Genomic DNA, 19,638 nt, shown 5'->3' with positions numbered 1-19,638 from the left:
AGCCAAGAACTTTGGATTTAGTAAAACTAACTGCCTATTATTTGCTTTTGATTTTTCCCCCCTCTTGCTGTCTCTGCTCCATCTTGTCTGCCTGCTCCATTTCCTTTGCATTTTTCAGTCACACTGGGTTTTTTTACTGGAAGAAATAAACCCCAGGATATTACTTTGTCTGTTTGACCAGTGTACTAGTCTCTAGCGCCAAGCAGCCAACAGTGTATTCCCAGGACTTAGGAAAGCGAGGATCCTTGCTTTTAACCTTCCTCCTGAACTGCATCTATTCTGTGTGCACACATGTCATTAGAGGGAAGATGACCCTATTCGTAACTGCCAAGACTGTGCACAAATAGATGCCTGTGCACACTTTATGCTATAGTTGTAGTAATTTGAAATTTCCCCGAGACCATCTTGGAAATGCAACTATTTCCCCTTTTCACTTTAAAAGGAACAGCCCTGAGAATTTTTAAGAGGGCTGAAGAACTCACTGATCTCACTGAAACTGGCAGGGGAAGTAAATAGCAGCACAGAAATTAGCATGTGAAATGCAGGCCAATATTTACCTTGGGTATCTGGATATTCTTTTGATGTAAAGAAGCATTGTATTCTCCTTAATGCTTTGCTACAGAAGCATTTCTCCAGCAGTAAAACTGAAAAAGTAGGTTTAATTATTAGCTGCTTTGCCACCTGAGGTGGCTTCAGCAGGCTGTGTGCAGTCGTTGCAGATCATGGCACTCAGGCACACCCAAAGGCTGTGCTGGCAGCCTTGAAAGGAAAAGCTGGAAGCAACCATTCCCCTTTAAGGGCTCCATCTCTTCCAGATAAACAGCTGTACAGGAGTGAGTATGAGGAGCTGGTCACAGCGCTGCTGCTCCTGTCAGCTTGCTGTGGGCGGGGGGGTCCCCAAGCACACGTGCTATCCTGGCACCACAGAGGGACAGATCGTGCAGGGTTCCCTTGCTGGGTGGAGCAGATAATACAGAAACATAAAACTGAGCTACCTCCAAGTTTGGGGTTACACTGGGTTATGTCAGTCAGAAGATAGGGCACTGAGCTCCAAGCTCTGTAACTGGTTGCGCTCTGCCCAGGGCAGGCAGCACTGAAGGCTGAGCGCCTGGCTGGGGCCCAGGACTCAGCGCTGCCTGCAGACCTCTTTGCTGCCCCTGGCCCTGCCTTTGGGGCAACCCCAAGGAGGCTTTTTGTAGCCTGAACGTGATACAGGATCAACATTCACCCATGGCTGGATTAACTGGTATGCAAACTGTTGGGTTTTGGCTGCCAGTGAGGGATGTCCATATGCGGGGACCTGTGTTATCATCCTGACCAGCACAAACAGGCTGTGTGACACAGCTACAGGGGGTGAGAGAGAGGATAAGGAGGTCAGGAGGACACTACGGTATGTGGGGCTAGGATGAAATACCTCAATATAGAGAAGACTTATTCCCACTACATGCCCCAGTGTGAAGCGCTGGGCCGTGCAGCACTGCCAGGCTGCCTCGACTGCTAGATCAGGCCAGAGTCAATGCTGGGAAAGCACTGCATATGACCATGCTGAATTATAATGACAGAGATCAAGCAGCTCCTCCTTTCCCTCTTGCAACACTTCCCAGCCTACGTGCTGCCTGCATGCCGCCATACTAAACATTTCGGGAGGGGCTGCACACGTGCACACCCGATTTCTTGTACACCCACACAGAGTGTCCTGGAGGGCAATCCACTGGTATGGTTGCCTCCCATGGAGGACTGTGTGTGCGCAGCCTGTTACGAATGCATAAGGAAACATGAACACTCAAACACTATCAGCTGCCTTTCTGTGGGCTTATAGGCTGCAATCAAGTCTCCATTAATCCAAAATGTCATGTGGGAAACATTTTTCCTACTTAGGATTAGACATAAAGGTGTCTAATTATTAACATCATTATTAACAAGTATAGAAGCTCTGAAGACCAGCTTGAAAAGATCTACTAATTAATTGATTTTTAACAGTTAGTGTCTACATATATATATATTTTGATAGTGCTTATAGTGATTTTATATCGTTACAGTGATATAACATGCATGTACCAGTGCATTAACAACACTGATGTGCTGTGATGCTGCTCATCAAATAAGCACATATTTTGCTTATTTACATATTCCCTTTTTTACAAGGAGAATATTTTCCTAGAGGAGAATTTCCAAGAAACAGTCTCTGGTTTATCTAAATAGCAAAGGCAAAAAGTATGTCTATTACATGTGTCTAACAAAAAACTGAATAAGCGTATTCCTAAAACTGTAGTTGGCACTGCTCATGATCCTAAGGTATATGCAGTTTAACTGCAGCTTTTTGCACAAGACTTGCCATCCAGCAGGAAAAAGGCCTTTATTCTCACTGTTAACTAACCATATAATATACATTGTTAGTCAATAAGAGAGATGGAGCATGTATTTCACAAAGAGATTACTTGGACACTTGATGGGTGAGTCCTTCCTGGGACAGCCATGGAAACTGCTGTATTTAATATTTGCTTTGTCATGTTAGCAGTGGTAGAAAGAGGTTCCCTCCATTGGCTCTGCAGCTACTGTGGTACATCATTTAATCCACCCATGCTATTGTGAATTTTCGTTTTCCCAAACATTAAGACAGAAACATCTGGCTAGATATAAAGCAGGACAACACAAATAAAGCTTTCAAGAAGCAGTGTTCACAGTTGTTATTTTGCTATGCAAATAGCCGTTCATAATGAACTGTATAGAATTAGCTTGTAAGAATTAGACGAAGGTTTTTTGAAAACTCATGCTTGAAGTGAGGCTTCTCCATGCTTAATCACCTACGTAAGTGACCTGCTTTCCAAAAGCAGCCACCACTCTATTTGCTTCTGAGGGAACTGTTGGCTGCCTAGGATCGATTAAATCAAAACACCTCCTCTCTGCCTGTGACTTTTAGCTTGGAGACACAGCTTCGAACAGCACATTTCTAGTATATTGGTATAAGCATTAGCATTAGCAGGTCTGGCCACTGGATTCTACTCTTCCTTCTGACATTATTCAGTTTGTGGCATTAAAGAACTCACGCTTTAATGTACGAATAAGAAAAACCCTTGTTTTATAAGAGGTAGAACTAACATTTGGGGGCAGGAGTCGCCTCATTAGCCATTGACCTAATCTCTGAGCTATTCACACCAGGCTTTCTTTACAGTCAAGGACAGAAATGGGCACTCTAAGGATGGGATTCATCTAATTAAGTACATACTACTATAGGAGGAGATAAACCACATTGCAGCTCCCTGACACAGCTGATTAGATCTCCGCTGACTCTAAAGGGAGACTTATGATCTGAAGATGTGTGTCAGCTACCAATTCCCAGGCATGAATCCCTCCTTTATTGTCCATTTGAGGCTGTGGTTTCATGATGGGCATCAGCAACTATGGCCTGTTGCCAGCATATGGTCACACGCTTTCCCCTGCCCTAATCACATGGTCCTATGTGTCAGCTCTAGCAATCCTGCAGCCCTAGGTAAATAGGATTAACTTGCTGAACTGGCTGAATACTAAAGCTGAAGAAAAAGAATTTGGTTTTGGTTGCAGTGGCAGGCAGACCCGATGCCCCTCATGGCATCACATGCCCTGATAGCTAGATCCGAGGCCTGGTTGGGGGCAGGAAGGTAATTTCTGAAGGGGAAATGTGCCCTTTTTGGCACCAGCTTTTAGTTGGACCAGCTTTCGATGACCACAAAATGGCCTCCATGTAAGGCAGTTCTGAAAATTAATAGATTTAGTTACAGAACATAAAGTTAATATGTTTATGCTTACTGTCTTGGGATATGATTTGATGAACACCAGATACAATTGATCCTTGAAAACAGGTGATGAGACATAGCACAGACCTTCATGTCCCTCTCCATCTTTATGTGAAGGCCACATTTGGTGCATGCAGAAAGAAGCAGTGTCCAGCAGGTCTGAGCTGGGATAGCAGCATATTCCAAATCACAGCATCAGCCCTGGGGAGAGGCAATGTTAATAATCAGGACTGAAAAAATGTAACTTCTGCTCTGGGCAAAGATGCTTTTCAAACAAGTCTCAAAATGGTTATCTGCAGAAAATGTTTATAGTGCGTGCAAACTTGCTTTTAGTAAGATGGCATTAGTGATATCACATCATTTGCTAGAATGGCTTCTTTCTAAGTATCTGCAGCTTAAAAAGGGCAGTCTTTGTCATGAGCTTGACTAGTGGCTGATGAACAGGTATTAACAGCACCTACAGACCTAAATGGAATCTAAAGAAAACACTTCAAGCAGCAAATGGTGTTTTGACACCATTTTTACACAGATATATCCATTTGTTTAATAAAGGGAAATTAATCCATCTCAAGCTGATACAGTTAGTATCTATTAAACAGTAAAATGATAAGCATGCTAGAGCTTAGCCACTTGAAGGACTTTACATGAAAAAGACTTTGTGTCATCAAGACAGATGGATGCAGTTCTTGCCTGGTGTGTGTTGTGGCAGCAAGGGCAGCAGAGATGTGCAGGTAGACGAGCTGGCTGGAAACCCCAGGTGTGCCTGGGTTGCCAGCTGAGGATGAGCCTGAGGCTGCCCTCCCAATCAGACCTGTTGGTGCTGGGTCAGAGCGGGAGCCCATGAACGTGTTGCACAGGGGCCCCCATGCCCAAGCATGCCCTGCTAGTCCTGTGCCACCAGGCTGTTTGCCATGCTGCAGGCAGACCTGTCTTGCAGAGCAGAGATGATAGGATGTGCCATATCCTGTGCTCATGGCAGCTCCAGGAACCACCCTGTAAGTTTTGTGTATACACAGCTGGTGTGACGGCTTTCATTCCAATTTGCCTGGGGATCTTCCTCTTCTGAGCCAATACTGTTCTTGTACTAAGGTCTCGCATTGCCTAGATCAGTCCCTGGGACTGAAATCAGATCTTTGCACTGTGTGCCCTTGATGTAGCACTGAGCTCCCAGGAGATAAGAGGTGTACCAGCAGGTCCCCATTTATTGGGGCAAAATATGCCACCAAAGGGCATTTCTCCTTCGGCAGCATTGCAGAGGGGTGTTTTGCAGCCTCACACGATTTAGAGCTGCACTTGTTCAACTAGTTTTGAACTGACTTTTCAAATGCCAGAACATGCACATTTATGATTTCCCTACAGTATTAGCTGTTCTTGTAGGGACTTTTAGGGACTTGCCTCTAAGGACCTGAGTGACCTTCTTCCAGCAAGAGACCTTTAGAAATCCTACACCAATGAAATCCAACATCCTACAGTGACAGTGGAAATCCCTGCCCCCAAATAGCCAACTTTGATGCCAGGTTCTCTGGCAGGACCTGATATTGTAGATAGGTGGAGGGGGCACCACAGTAATTAGCATACACCTCTCTCAGTGCCTGTCCTCAGCAAACACCCATTGATTCATGGATACTCATTGTGACAGGTCCAAGAGCGGCCAAGATTAGAGCTAGAGATCTCAAGTTCTTTCTAAAGATAATATAAGGCAGAGCTTAACAATATGATTTATTAAAAATGCTGTATGAAGGATAATTTCCTTCAGTAATAATAAAAAATGTTACCAACTAATCAGCTGCAAAGATATTCTTTCATTCCGTGAATTCCATGTTTACAGAATTTTCCAATCGCTGTTGAATCGTGACTATTTTTCCAGCAGAGAGCCGCACTGTGTGCAAAACTGAATAACGCCACATTTTTTCTGACTTTTTTCCTTTAATGATTAATATGGTGGTGATTTTTCTAGTAGGATCCACTTGAGCACTGGCTGAATAAGGTATCAGCTCTAACTAATGCCTTATTAGTATTAACTTCACAGCTGACTAGAGCAACTATTTTGCCTGCCTACCTGCAAATTTTAAGAAAATACTAGTTGCACCATAAGCAGACAAAGTGGTAACCCAAGCAGCCAGGAAATGCTCTTAAGTCCGTCCGTCCGCCTGTCCCCCCCCGCCAAAAAAAAAGCATGTTCATTAAAAACATTTAGATATTGGCTGCACAGTTAATTGTGCCAGAAGTTATGAAGCAGTTGCAGGCTGCTAAATGCCACTGGATCAAATGAAAGGCTTGATAGTAAGAAAGCAAAATAACTAACCTAGAAAGGAAAGATCAAAACTGGACATAAGAAAGGCACACTTTTAAAATGTTTGTTTCTTTATTAGGGATAAAAGATTTTGGAAGGGAAGAAGTGGGGTTTTTTTTAATCTGCTTTGCAAGGCTCAGAAGATGTATAGCAGATGATATACTAACCCCCTCAAATCATCTGGAGTTCTGCCACTGAATTCCAAAGAGCCCAGATTTCACAGACGCGGTAACCAGGTAGAAAAAGAAATCTCGTTATAGAGCAAGACGTTCCTCATTTCCTATCTTAATGCCAGCTGTAACTATAGTCTTCTTCACAGGTCACGAGCAAAAGCACGCAAGCACATGCTTAACTCACCTCTGTTCAAAGGTGGCCTTTAATTAACTGCAAACACCTGTTTAAGTCCTTTCCTTGATAAAGCTGCTTTCCTGAATCAGGATATAGCAATGAATTTGATGTAGAGCTATGTGAATGCTAATACTCACTTTGCATTTGTATTGTTTTTCATTACAAGGAACAAACTTGTTTGGGTAGGTAAGGGGACAGTGAATGCTTCTGTTCCCTTTGGTGTTGCTGACTGGATCTAATTTGAAGAAACCTTGTAAGGACAGCTAACAGAGAGACACTGCCTGCAAGAAACGCAGCCTAAAATGAACACTGACAGCCTTGAAGTGGAACACACAGATGGAGTCATGTTTGCCAGAGTCCCACAAGCCTTTATTAAAAGCAGACAGGTCTGATGACTGCACAGAAAGGGAACAAGTTAGGTGTTAAAAGGAGGCAGTGTGCTCTGTAATATGGGACTGCATCAGTGGTTTATAGGCAGGGTTTCACCTTTTCCAAGTGGAAAGGCACAGAGTGATGAAGAGCCCTCCATGGCTGAGCTCTTACCATTGCAAACTTGTGCAGATATTCAAAGGAAAAAGCAGTAACTTTATTTACTTAGCAAACATGCTGAGTAATAGTGAATCTTCCAACCAAAGTCCTATTCTTCCCACAGTGCTCAGCTGACTTAGGAGAGCTCAGCAGCACTCAGTGCAAAACATTTTAGCTCAGAACAGGAGACAAGCAGCAGCTTTCTGTTTAGCCCTTCCCTATCTTGTCACCCAGTTCTGGGGTGGTATGAAGCTGCATACCGGAGATTCAGAGTTACTTCTCCCCTCAAAACAAGGAGCACTTACAGTAAGCAAACAGATTTGGAGACAGGTCCTTCCACATGTGTGAACCGGAAGCCGAGCTGAGAAAGAACTGGGTGAGTCATGAACAATGCCTGGAAGCCTGAAAAAAAAAAAAAAAAAGAAAAACAAACCCCAACAAAAAACCCAGAATCCTTCCTACTTTGAAGAGATAGTATTCTCCTCAAAATCGTAAGAAAGAACAAAATGTTCTCCTGTAACACATCATTTATGGCTTCATTAGGTACCTTAATCAGTCACCTTCCCATTAAGCTTAAAATTTATAATGCTGCCAGATGGACAGCCCTAAATTTAGGAACTCTCCCCATTCCTCTTGGATGCTGATGTATGGTAATACAATAGAAAGGCCTGGAAACAACACTGTAGAGTATACTGGTTTATGAGACAGAGTCTGGAGAAGAGGTAGCGATGTGAACACTTGTGTGGTCCAGCTGCCAGTCTATGCCTGACATGTCCAGCAGCAGGACTGGGCTGCCACAGGGGATTATTCATCAAAGTCCCTGTATTTTAAGCCAAGGAAGACAGTGGTGGCTGCTGGGTCCCAAAGGACAAAACTATATGCTCAACCCTATTCATCAGGGAGCAGTAGAGGGCCTGACAAACCATTATTACTTCCCACATGGGAAGAAACCACGCCCTCCCGCTCTACTGAGGTTTATGGTCCATGTCTTGTGGCTTTTGGCCCCAAGGGGAATTCAGTATTCAGCCTGGTATACTAGGAAGAAAAGCTATCCCTGAGCAAGGGCAGGATCAAGAACATGCCATCCTGTAAGGGGAAGACAGCAGCAGACTGACCAGCTGTATGGTACCCTTGAGCAGATTAAGAGGTCTCGTGGTGAAGAAATGTTATAAGAATCACAAATTGATCTAGACATTGGCTACATACCAAGAAAGAAGCCAAAAAAGCCATAACTCCCCTCCTGCAAATTAGTCAAAGCTCTTGACACAGTTTATGTTCAATGCCGATTAAGTTTTATTCATAAGGGTGGTAGTGATATTCGTATCCTGTTTATTTCACTCAAGGAGGGAACTGAGTAGTTTTAATCAAGAAAACTATGAATGACATCATGGGGGCAACCAACTAACACTTAAGTTTCAGTAATTCCTTAAGTCCAGCCAATGTGAGACATTAAACTCCTCATCCTCCCTTCCTTCCTAGCTAAATTCCATTGGATTAACACCAATTCCTGTAAAATTACAAGCCTGCCCCACCTGTAGGAATTAAAAAGGTTTGAGCTGTATCAGTTTCTTTGACCCATATACCCTAAATTTGGGCAGTTCTTCCTTATTAACTAATGGCCTTGCGTGGGGGTGAGGAGGAAAGGACAGGGGCATGTTCCATTTCAGTATAATTGCTGGTCAGCTTCCTGACTATTTACGACATCTTATTAAATGATATTATGGCATATGGGAAGCCAAGTAGATGAGAATGTTATAGCAATTTAATTACCAACTCTCATAGAGTACTCTTTACAACAGTCATTAAAGCGTTCCATACAGGTTCCTATCGCCAAACTAAAAACATCACAGGCCTAGATTTTGGCATATGAACAATCTCACAGAAAATGGGGTTCAGGGTCACAGGACAGTACAGCAGTGCCTGCAGTGCCCAAGCCATGCCTGTAATGTAAAGAGCACAACAACACAGCATAAATGAAGAAGAGGGGATGGCGTGCAGAGATTAGGGTGATGTGGTAGACAGATGTGGACTTGCAGGGACTCTGCTGAGCTTAAGTAAAGCCTGTCCTGAACTACTCATCTCAGTTACACTTGTTGGTAACTCTTTTGTTATGGAAGTGTGAACACCTTCAGCCACTTTACTAATGAAATGAGACTAGCTGTCCAACTCCAGCTGTCAGGAACCCTGAATCACAGTGCCTTTGGAATCTCCAAGTATAGCAACAGGCTTTTACATTCTTGCCAGAACTTCATTTTCAGAGCACCAGTTTTCTTACTGCCTCTATATATTCATACACACAACTACACCTCTACAGCTACAAATAGCTATGGCTCTTTCCTCCCTCTCCATTTGACACTCATGGAATATTCTCAGACACTGTCTCTCTTGCTGCCATGTTTGATGGCCCCCTGGAACACAGCAGGCACAGCGAGAGGTCAACTCTGCCATTTTGAAATGTGTCTTTTTTTGTGTGATTTTTTTAGGTGCCTCAGAATATTTACCTTCCCTTTTCTCTCCTAACTACAGAAAACTAAAACTAACCGTACCTAGGGACTGATTTTTTTAGCATTTATGTATTTTTGTGATATTACAGCTTTTCAAAACTTCTTCAAACAAAATTACTTTCTTCCTCTCCAAATTTTTTACCCATGAATGACTGCTTGTCAGTTATTACTGCCTCATCGTTCATCCCTCCGCCCTCAGCAGCAGGAGAAAAATTACACAGAAATCCCCCTGCAAAAGGCCAAACCTCCAGCGGAACTAGGAGTCAGAAGGGCGGTGAGCGATAGCCGCCGGGCCGTGCTGCGGCACGCGTGGCGGCTGAGAGATGGGCCCGTCCGTTTGACAGCTGGGGACGGGCGCCGAGCCGGTGCAGCTGGCCGGGTCCTTCCCCTGCTCCACGCAGGCGGGCGCGGAGAGGCCGCGGCCGGGCAAGGCCATTCCGGGCGCCTCACGAGCTGCAAGGCCGGGGCGGCTCCTGCTCGCGTTCGTGACCCAATGGGGCACAAACACCCGCCGGTAAAAGCCGGAGCTTCGGCCCGGGGAGAGGCGGGCGGCCCGGGGAGGCCGCCAGGGGCTAGGGACCAGCGGCCATTAACCCCTCAGGGGGCAACCGGTACTGCCCCTCAGAGGCCCGCCACACAGCCCAGCCCTAGCAGCCCCCCGCCGCGGACCGGGCTCTTCTCCTTCTTGTTCTTGTTCTTGTTCTTGTTCTTCTCCTCCTCCTCCGCCCCGCCCCGCCCCGGAGCGCACGCCGGGCCGGGGCCGTGTGAAGCGCACCTTTTGCACGAGTCCCGCTCGCCGCGGGGCGGGGCTTGCGGGCCGTGCGGGGCGGGAGAGGAGGGGCGGGGAAAGCTAACGGACCCAACCAATCGAAGCCGTCGCTGCCAGAACGTCAGGCAAGACCGCGTCCCCCCTCCTCGGGCCCGGCGGGGCGGGGCGGGGCAGCCACGGCCACGGGGCGGTACTAAGGGGGCGTGGCCGCCTGTCGCGAGGGCGCGCGGGCCAATGGAGAGCGAGGCGGGGGGCGGGGGCGGGCGGGAGCCGCCGGGCGGGGGGGCGGTGTCCAATGGGGCGCGGGCGGGGGGGCGTGGCCGTGCCGGCTCGGGTTCCGTGTGGAAAGAGTGAGGGGGCTCGGGTGCAAAGTTTGCTCGCCCAGTGGCTGGGCAGGGAGCGGCGGTGGCTGGGCCGCCGGCGGTGGGGAAGGGGCTGCCCTTGTCTTCGGGACTCCGCTACACGCCGCGTCGACCGCTCTCCTCTCGCCTCCCGGGCCGGGCCGGCAGCCGCTGCCGCCCCGCGCGATGTGCGGGAGGATGGCGGCGAAGGGGGCGGGCGGGCCACGGTGGTGGCAGAACCGGCGGGCGCGGCTGCTGTGCATGCTGGCCCTCACCTTCCTCTTCTTCGTGGTGGAGGTGGTGGTGAGCCGCGTCACCTCGTCGCTGGCCATGCTCTCCGACTCCTTCCACATGCTCTCCGATGTCATGGCCCTGGTCGTGGCACTGGTGGCCGTGCGCTTCGCCCAGCGCACCCGCGCCACCAAGAAGAACACCTTCGGGTGGGTGCGGGCCGAGGTGATGGGCGCCCTCGTCAATGCCGTCTTCCTCACCGCCCTCTGCTTCACCATCCTGCTGGAGGCCATCGAGCGCTTCACAGAGCCCCACGAGATCCAGCAGCCACTGGTGGTCATCGGCGTCGGGGTGGCAGGACTCATCATCAACCTGCTGGGGCTCTGCCTCTTCAACCACCACGGTGTTGGGGGACACGGCCATTCCCATGGACACGGGCACTCACACAGCGGCAGGCAGCACTCCCGCAGCAGCCCCAAGCCTGAACAGCCACCTGGGGATGCGGAGACTGCGCTGCACCGAGAGGAGACCAGCACCTTGGTGGAGAACTGCAGCAGCTCCAATGGAGTCAGCCAGGAGAAGCTAGGTAAGCCCTGCAGCACCTGTGTATCATCCCAGAGTAGAAGTGCCGGGAAAGCAGGAGAGGTCCTTTCCCCAAGTTAGGGCGGTGGGCATCCTGGTACTGCCTGGTGCAGGCTTCGTGGGGACCACCCACCCTTCCTCCTGGGGAAGAGGCAAGAAACTTTCTTAGCAGTGCTTTTGGGCACACGGCTGTTGGACCTCTACCTCACACCTCTCCTTCAGGTGTTCAGAGGAGCGCCCAAAGTTGTGCGTTTGTCTTGCCGACAGGTCAGAGTGTGAAAGAGTCTGTGTCAAGCAGTTTGCCTTGGAAAAAGTTGGTGCTGGTAGAGAAGGCGCATGACAAGTGTTTCTTGCCTAGCGACACAAGCTGTCACAAGATGTTGCCCTGATGCCGCCTGAACTGGCTGCATGTCAAATAGAGCACAGCTCGACATCTTAGCCCTGACAGTGGATCTCACTGTTGGGTCGGTTGTTAGCTACCTGAGCAGCTAACCTCAATCTGAATGTAACATACTAAAGTATATTCCATTGCAATAATGTTGTACTTCTTCGTGACCTACATATGATTAGGAAGAAATCTTGGACGTTACCGGTCAGAACTGTGGAAGGCATGCAGTAGGCACTGAAAGTGGAGCTCACTGGTTTCAGAGTACATGCATGGTTTTTCGAATTAGTTTTCGTTAACTTTCTTAAGCCTGCGCTTTCCCACTCACTTGCACATAGAGATAAATTTAAAATCTTCCCTTCCCAATTGTCATCAAACTGTCTGTTTTGTGGGAGGGAGTTTCTTGGTTTATTTTTTCAATGGATCCAGAAGTTGTTTATTTTGAAGTCACTTGGTCAAAGCCAAGTACTGCGTGCTAGCAGAGTGGAAGGTGCATAATTACCACTTCTCTACTTCAATCATATGGCATCCCCATTACCAGGAGGAAGGAGTTTCAGTCTTCAGGACCCGTGTCTCCCCTTTATTTTCAGAGCGACATGAGGAGACCATTGTTTTAGCTTAAATTGAGCTGTAATTGAACAGAGTGAACTTTGCTACAGTTTCGGTTTTCCCATGGTCAGAAGTTCCAATAGGCATTTGAGAAACTTCGCAGTTTCGTTCTGTCTGTCTAGTATTTTGACTCCATGTTGGTTTTGAGGATACAGATTTTGCAAGAGGGTAGAAAAGTTCCTCTGAATATATTACAGCATTTTCTTGACCACATAATAAGCTCTTAATGTTGGTTTAGTTCCAACAAAGGTATCCTAATAACTAGTTTCAAACAAAGTAATATTCCCTTAACTGTCGATCTAATAGATATCTTGGTTTGTGAATTGTTCTTAAACAGTGAAACTTAAGTTGTGCTTTTAGCCAAGTATTGGACTAGTTCTAGGCTAAAAGATTAATTTATAGTATGGATTAAAATGTATACTGTTTTGAGCTAACTTGTGTGCAATTTCTCATGGATGTCCTTCTGGCAATAACAAATAATTTGTTGCGGCTATTTAGGTGGTAATGGGGCATAATTTTGGTCACAGTGAAACTTGGAAATAAGTTTCTCTTTCCTTCTGTGCCCAGTCATGATTATGTAATGGATGGGGTTAGTAATAGTTTACCCATGGAAATGTTGCAGGTAAAGGTGCTCGGAGACTTGAGGGAAGCTGTAAGATGTGTAGGCGAAGACTAGAGAAATGACTGAGACTGCTGTTACTTTACTGGAAATTACAAAGAGGAGGGGCAGACCCTGATTTCCTAAGGTGGAAGTGGAAAGCTAGTAATAGTCTTAGGAGCGAGTCCTGCACAGGTATCTTTGTGCATACACTTTGTGTGAAGTAATCCGTTTATAGTTAATTTTAAATGAGTATATTTCAAATGGACACGTTTTAACCGTTTGCCATGAAAAAAGCTCCAGAGCTTTCTGGAACCGTGTTTCCTGTTATCTACCCTTATAGATAGGTCTACTGACTTTACAAATCTCCTTTGCTCCAAGTACTTAGTACGCAGCCGAGCGTTCCTCTTCCCTTGCTGTTGTCTTGGACCCTGAGTTCTGAACTCTGTAACCTGAGATGTTTTCCTCTAATTTATTGATTTCTCTGGAAAGTTACAGGTTCTGTATTCCATAACTCGTAGAGGTTGTGTGGAAAATGTAGCTGGAGCTTTAGGATAGAAGTGTGATGCACAAGGTAATGAGCCTGGGCCTTGGAACTGACCCGCTCAGCAACCTTTGTAGGAGCCCACCCCTTCTTCAGAGAGGAAAGAACTTGTAGACACTTTATGATTATTGAATTGCAGTCACAAGAGCGGAGTGGCAGAAGCTGCAGGTCATACTAACATGTTAATGTTTACAAAGCTCTGAACTGAATAACCACAGAAGCAGTAAGAGCTCCTTGTTTCAGTTTGTCGGGCCAGTGGCCAATGCCCATTGCATTTCTTTAACACTGGAAGTTTTCTCTCCAAAACAGAACTTCTGAAGAGAAGTAGGAGGTTAATAATGTAAAATACTATCAAATTTGAAAATTGCAAGATGTTTTTCTTTCAAAAAACTTTATTTTTTTGTAATGATGTGTGCATTTATTCCCGTATAGCTAGTTAGGTGTGATGGAGTGGTAATATCACAGAGAGTTTTGACAAAGGAGGGCACTAAAATGTTCATTTATGCATTGCACAGTCCATGACATATGGCTTTGGGCATCAACAGCTGTATGTCACTCAACAGCTGTATGTCACTTAAAGAAAAGTACTAAAAATACGTTTTTTTAATGTGTTCTGAAATATAAATAATACTAGTTCATAGCCTCTGAGAGCTTCAGTGATAACTTATACTGTCCTGTGGTCAGTACTGGTAAATTCTGCACTTTAGACCTAAGAGCTCAGCATATTGTATCTCACAGTTCTGCTGGCTCCAAGCACCATCTCAGAAAAACTTCCTTTTCCTTGAATTCAGAAGGCTCTTGGAAATGAACTACTAAATCTGAGAAGTTGTTACTATAAAGCAGTATCCATACAGCTTTTGAGCTTCTGGCCTCATAAATGTTAATATAAAATAGCAATGCAGTCCTGTGGTTTAAGAGAGATTTTAGCAATGTGATTAGCTGCCTGGCTTTTCAAAAGAGGGAGCAAATATAAGTTACTTAGAGACTTAGCCAGCTTTTTTTTGTATATGCTCTGTAATTCTGCATTTTGTCTAAGAAGTGAACAGTGAGTAGTGAAATGGTTAAAGAGCTGGAAAACGTGAAAACGTTTTTTCAGTGGAATAAATAGAAATGGAGTCATCTTCATACTTTGCCACTCTACATCTTTAAGTTCCATGTAGAAACAGTTCTAGACTGTTTAGGTCACTTATTGGGACAACTGAATATTTCTCAGGCAGAGAAAATGTTGCTAAGTGTTATGGGTAGAGTTGCTTGCTTTTCAGTTTTGTATTCAATGTGTCAAGCTTAATGTTATTAATTTATATGGGATTATATTAATGTGTGGTATTATAGCACATGCCTAATTGTTTTACTGTTTTCTTGTCAGGTGATGTGAAAGGCGACGTGACTGACCTACAAGTGAATGGGAATGCTGGTCATTATCCTCTGGATGTAGAAGAGGTTGAAGAAGACTCTAGCGCGCAGCTTAACATGCGTGGAGTTTTTCTGCATGTTTTTGGAGATGCCTTAGGTTCAGTAATTGTGGTAGTGAATGCCTTGCTCTTTTACGGGTTGTGGAATCCGTGCCCCAAAGATGGGCCCTGCTTTAACCCATGTGTCAATAATCATTGCATGGAAAACGCTACTTTATCCCAAACACTTGGCAGAGCAAACAAGTCTGAGCAAGAGAGCATTACAGTGGCTGGTCCATGCTGGTTGCTATATTTAGATCCCATCCTTTGTTTGATGATGGTTTGTATACTCCTTTACACAACTTACCCGTTACTTAGGGAGTCAGCCCTTATACTTCTGCAGACTGTTCCCAAACAAATAGATGTTCATTCATTGAACTCAAAATTACGTACCCTTGAAGGAGTTGAAGCAGTCCATGAATTACACATTTGGCAGCTAGCAGGCAGTAGGATCATTGGCACTGCTCACATAAAGTGTCCTGACCCTTCCACATACATGATGGTGGCAAAGCGCATAAAAGAGATCTTTCATGACGAGGGGATTCATGCAACTACCATCCAGCCTGAGTTTGCCAGCGTTGGCTCTGAATCGGGGAGAGGGAAATGTGAGTTTCCCTGCAGGACTCAGTGTGCTTTGAAGCAGTGTTGCGGAACAGGAGAAGATAGTACTGCAAAGAAGACAGAAAAATCTTCATCACTTAGTATTTCTTGTTCAGATGTTGTAATTGAATTTACGAAAACTAGGAGGACTAAGTCAGAGAGCATCCCTTCAGTGAAGCTAGAGGCAAACACCGATCAAAATGAGCAGTTTGAATCATCTTTGTGACTCCCCAAATGGTGCTACCTGAGTTTTGGTGACTTTGACAACAGCTATATTGCAAGAGGAAGAGACAGACATTTGAGATGCAATTTTGCCAAGTAGTGTAATTGCTGAAGTCCTTGTTCTTGTCATACTGCTAAATCTAGAATGCTTGTTTTAAAGAACATAATGTCACTGTCATGATACAATGTGTTTGTGTTGACGTTGTACTGAGACAGAAAGTGCACCAATGCTGTAACAACTTCAGAAAACCAGTTTCAACATTTCAACAGAGATGCTTTTTGCTGTGCTTCAAATTAAAATATTTTTTCCAGTGAAAAGGTATTTGAGGGACAGCACATAGGAACTCAATTTGTGTTACAGATTTTTTGGGGCCTACTCTTTTCTTTAATAATTGATTTGTAGATATCTTAATATATTGTTTATTTAGAAGCCCTAAGGAAACCAAAGCTCATAGAACGTTTTTAAAGATATAAGTACTTAAAACTGGAAACCACTTTGCAGTTTCACATATTTTTCTTAAACCTATATAATAATAAATGTGAAGGCTTTTCTACTGAATTTATCTTATCACATATTTTAAAGAGAACATCATGTGATTGTTAGAAACTGTCCCCACTTTTTCTGGTAAGGTAGCAAGGTAATTAAAATTAACGGCTTGTGAAAATATCAGATGTGAAAGGGTTTTTTTTTCTCAGAATGGAAGTTCAAGCTATTGTATACTGCTCTGTGACCAAGATGTGAGACTGACGGATAAAGTAATGCACACTTCCGTATCTTACGGATTTCCATGTGTCTCCTTACTGCCAAGTTGCGTCTGGTCATAAAAGCCTTCAATGTTTAAAGAATCCTTGACTCTCAGTACTTTGAATGAAGAGCTGGAGCTTTATTTTTAACTGTTCCTCCATTTGCGAAAATAAAATAATTAGTTCTGTCAATAAGTGCTCTGTGGGGGAAAGTCTGCCGAGCACCAACAGTATCATTCATGCTTTTAAGCATAGACAGTATCCTCTGTAACAAGTAATTCAGTGGTATGTTTCACTTGTAGTTGAGTGTCTCTGTAGGCACTTGCACTGACTGCCATCCTTGTCCCTGCGGTGTCTTCAGGAGCCTTCCAGTGACTTTTGAGGAAGTGGGGCAGGGAGTAGGACTTCATTCACTGTATTTCACACTTTGAGATGTTTATGCATCACGTAATTTCACTTATTAAATATCCGAATCTATGGTTTAAAATGTTAACTCAGTTAATTGACAACTGGCTCTAAAGAAGCTGTTACAGTATGCTGCCAACTTACACCTTAACAAGGAGAAACTTGTCTATGGATGCTGTGAATTTGGCAGAGACTAGATGAGAGTTGAAGATAAAACATACAAGATATCTAATCTAAAACCCTGACCCTTTCGATCCATCCCCAAGTTCTGTATGGGAAATAATGTCTTGTGATTTAATTGACTGCTCTTGTGCTCAAAACTGGAAAATAACTCAGATCTTCCATTGTTTGCTCTATGACTCTGGACATGATAAACACCCTGCCTCAGTTTCCCTCTCTTAAAATGGGGATAATACCTACCTCACAGGGGTGTTGTGAGGTTTAACTCTTGTGTGAAGAGCTCTGAGATCTGTTACTGGAGGACACTGGAAGGAGGATAAGATACTGAATTACAAGGTATTTACTCCGTCTACAAGTGTATTGCAATACCTAGACACAACAGAGGGAACTGAGGATAGTTTTGGCCTTACAAAATTCTTTGATGCTGTGGTTTTCAGGTTTCTAACAGTATTTAAACGTAGAATTTTTTTAAAAAAGAATGTTTTGTTAGTGAAGGGCATGTAGCTTTGCCTCCGGATACAGAACATCTCTCTAGTTTGCATTTCTAGTACGTGTGTCTCGTATGATAATTGCTCCTAAGTAGTTCAAAATAGTCTGCTGCTTGTCAGACCTGGATTGGCCCAGGTCATGTCAGTGGTCTTACCCAACTTCTCAGCAGAGCATTGCAGTCAACTCTCGATTATCCATGGGTGGATTACCAGTGTTGTATATTACCAGTGCAGTCTACAGGGTCAGACTAGCTCCGTACGGTATGCCAGTGTGTTGGCCAAATGCTCTGTGCCAAAGCACTGAAAAAGTAAAGGAGCTCGGTCCAGTTTTTGCACGAGCTCGCTCTCACAGGGTTTGTTAGCTTGGGCGCAGCACAACACTGTGCAGTTATTTTGCCTCTTGGCTGCTCAGATGCATCCACAGGAAGCTGCGGTGTGTGGATGGGTCGGTTCAGCTTTGTGCTAGCTTGGGGATGTTGGTGCTTCACAGCCATCAGCATCGCTCACCTTTTTCTGTGTTTATGCTTGTTGTATAGTCTCATAAACTAACTTAAATATGTTTAGTATTTATGTATGGTTTTGTTTTGTCTGAATTATCTTAACTCTTTCTTCTGTTACCTGTATATGATCTAGAGTTGACTGTTAAATGAGATCTTGTATGAGTCTACAGTTGCAAAATATGCTACCACTGCTAGTATACTACAAAGTATTAACCAAGTAAATTTTTAAATTAACAAAGTACTATTTTTTTTCTTGGAAATGTGTATCCTTGCTTTTTATGGTAAACTTTCACTAATCATTTTGCTCCATAGTTTAAAATTGGTCTCAGTCATTAGTATGAATTATTGAGGTCCTGCTGCATATCACTAATGCGCCATAGAACTACTGCTCTTTAGTTTATTTAGAAAAGAAAAAAACCCAAGGCAAACCATAGTAGCACTGAGAAGCCAGACTGACTTCTCTCCTGTTGCTCTTATAAAAAGAGAGCAACTATCCATTGGTTAAGAGTCTCAGTAAATGCATCTGAATAGATGGAGTTGTAGTCACTAATTCCATTGTAACTATTTAATCCTCTTTTTTTTTTTTTGTGCCAGAAGTAATATTTTTCTATTTCTGTGTCCATTGCAGGCAATGGCTAGCTTAAAAGACAAAAAGCTCTCCCCCACATTATTTTTATTACCAGGACAGGATGCAGATGTGACAATGATGGTGGTGATGATGATGGGGGCAGAAGGGGGAGTTGTGTGGCCTCTCTGTCATGGGCCATGTTGCATGTGCAGCACCAGCTGGTGTTGATGGGTGCTTCAGTCTCTTTAGTCCTCGACAGTAAATTCTCTGAGAGCATATAGTCAGGTCAAGGTGGTGGGTGTACAGCAGCAGGAACACAATTTTTGCATTTGTTCTGGCTGTATGAGACCCGACTGTAGCCTGCTAGCTTGCGATATAGCTTGATGTTTTTTTAACCCCATCTGTCTGTGGTTACACAGACTTGATCTGTTCTGAAGATCACAGTTCCAGAATACTGGGAACATTCAAAAACACTGCGCAGTCTCTTTTTTTTTCTTCGCAAAGCATGAAACTAGCGAATCTCATGTAAGTGAACACTGCAGTGGTGGGGAGCTAATTGTATTGTGTATCACATTCCTGAATTTTTAAAATAAAAAAATATGGAACACTGATTTTAAGGAAAAATAAGTTTGTATTTCAGTGTCTAGAATGATTCTGCTTCTGATTAAATGTGTCAGAGATGTACCAAACATCATTGGGTGAAATATTTTACAATTAGTACACGTCTCATCCAGAAACTTGCTATTTTAGAATCACTTCTTAGATTATATCTGCACCTAAGGGTGCAGTGCAGAACTAATTCAGACACTCAGTGGGCTAGCTACAGTACCGTGAAGCTTTACTTCTTACCAGAGTAAATTGCTTCTGTGGGACCCCTTATAATTTTAGCTCAATTGCTTTCAACATCCACTGTAGGCTTTTGGTAATATCTCTCATTGCTGCGTCATGGTATTTGGTATGGACATACACACAGTT

At 44.4% G+C, this 19,638-nt stretch overlaps 1 protein-coding gene across 1 annotated transcript; it reads left to right on the top strand.

Annotated features, from left to right (window-relative positions):
- Positions 1–10,547: 10,547 nt before the first annotated feature.
- SLC30A1 (solute carrier family 30 member 1) lies at positions 10,548–19,274 on the top strand. Its single transcript, XM_064446177.1, has 2 exons — positions 10,548–11,373; positions 14,872–19,274. The coding sequence occupies exons 1-2, from the start codon at positions 10,743–10,745 to the stop codon at positions 15,780–15,782; spliced, it is 1,542 nt and encodes a 513-aa protein (XP_064302247.1). The 5' UTR covers positions 10,548–10,742; the 3' UTR covers positions 15,783–19,274.
- The last annotated feature ends 364 nt before the right edge of the window (positions 19,275–19,638 follow it).

The sequence above is a fragment of the Phalacrocorax carbo genome, chromosome 3 (assembly GCF_963921805.1).
Source record: "Phalacrocorax carbo chromosome 3, bPhaCar2.1, whole genome shotgun sequence".
Classification (NCBI taxonomy): domain Eukaryota; kingdom Metazoa; phylum Chordata; class Aves; order Suliformes; family Phalacrocoracidae; genus Phalacrocorax; species Phalacrocorax carbo.
This window is presented reverse-complemented; position numbering and strand designations above follow the sequence as displayed.

Coding starts and splice junctions, on each gene's coding strand:
- SLC30A1 (XM_064446177.1), top strand. CDS start 10,743: ATGTGCGGGAGGATGGCGGCGAAGGGGGCGGGCGGGCCACGGTGGTGG. Junction 11,374..14,871: donor AGTCAGCCAGGAGAAGCTAG/GTAAGCCCTGCA, acceptor TTTTCTTGTCAG/GTGATGTGAAAGGCGACGTG.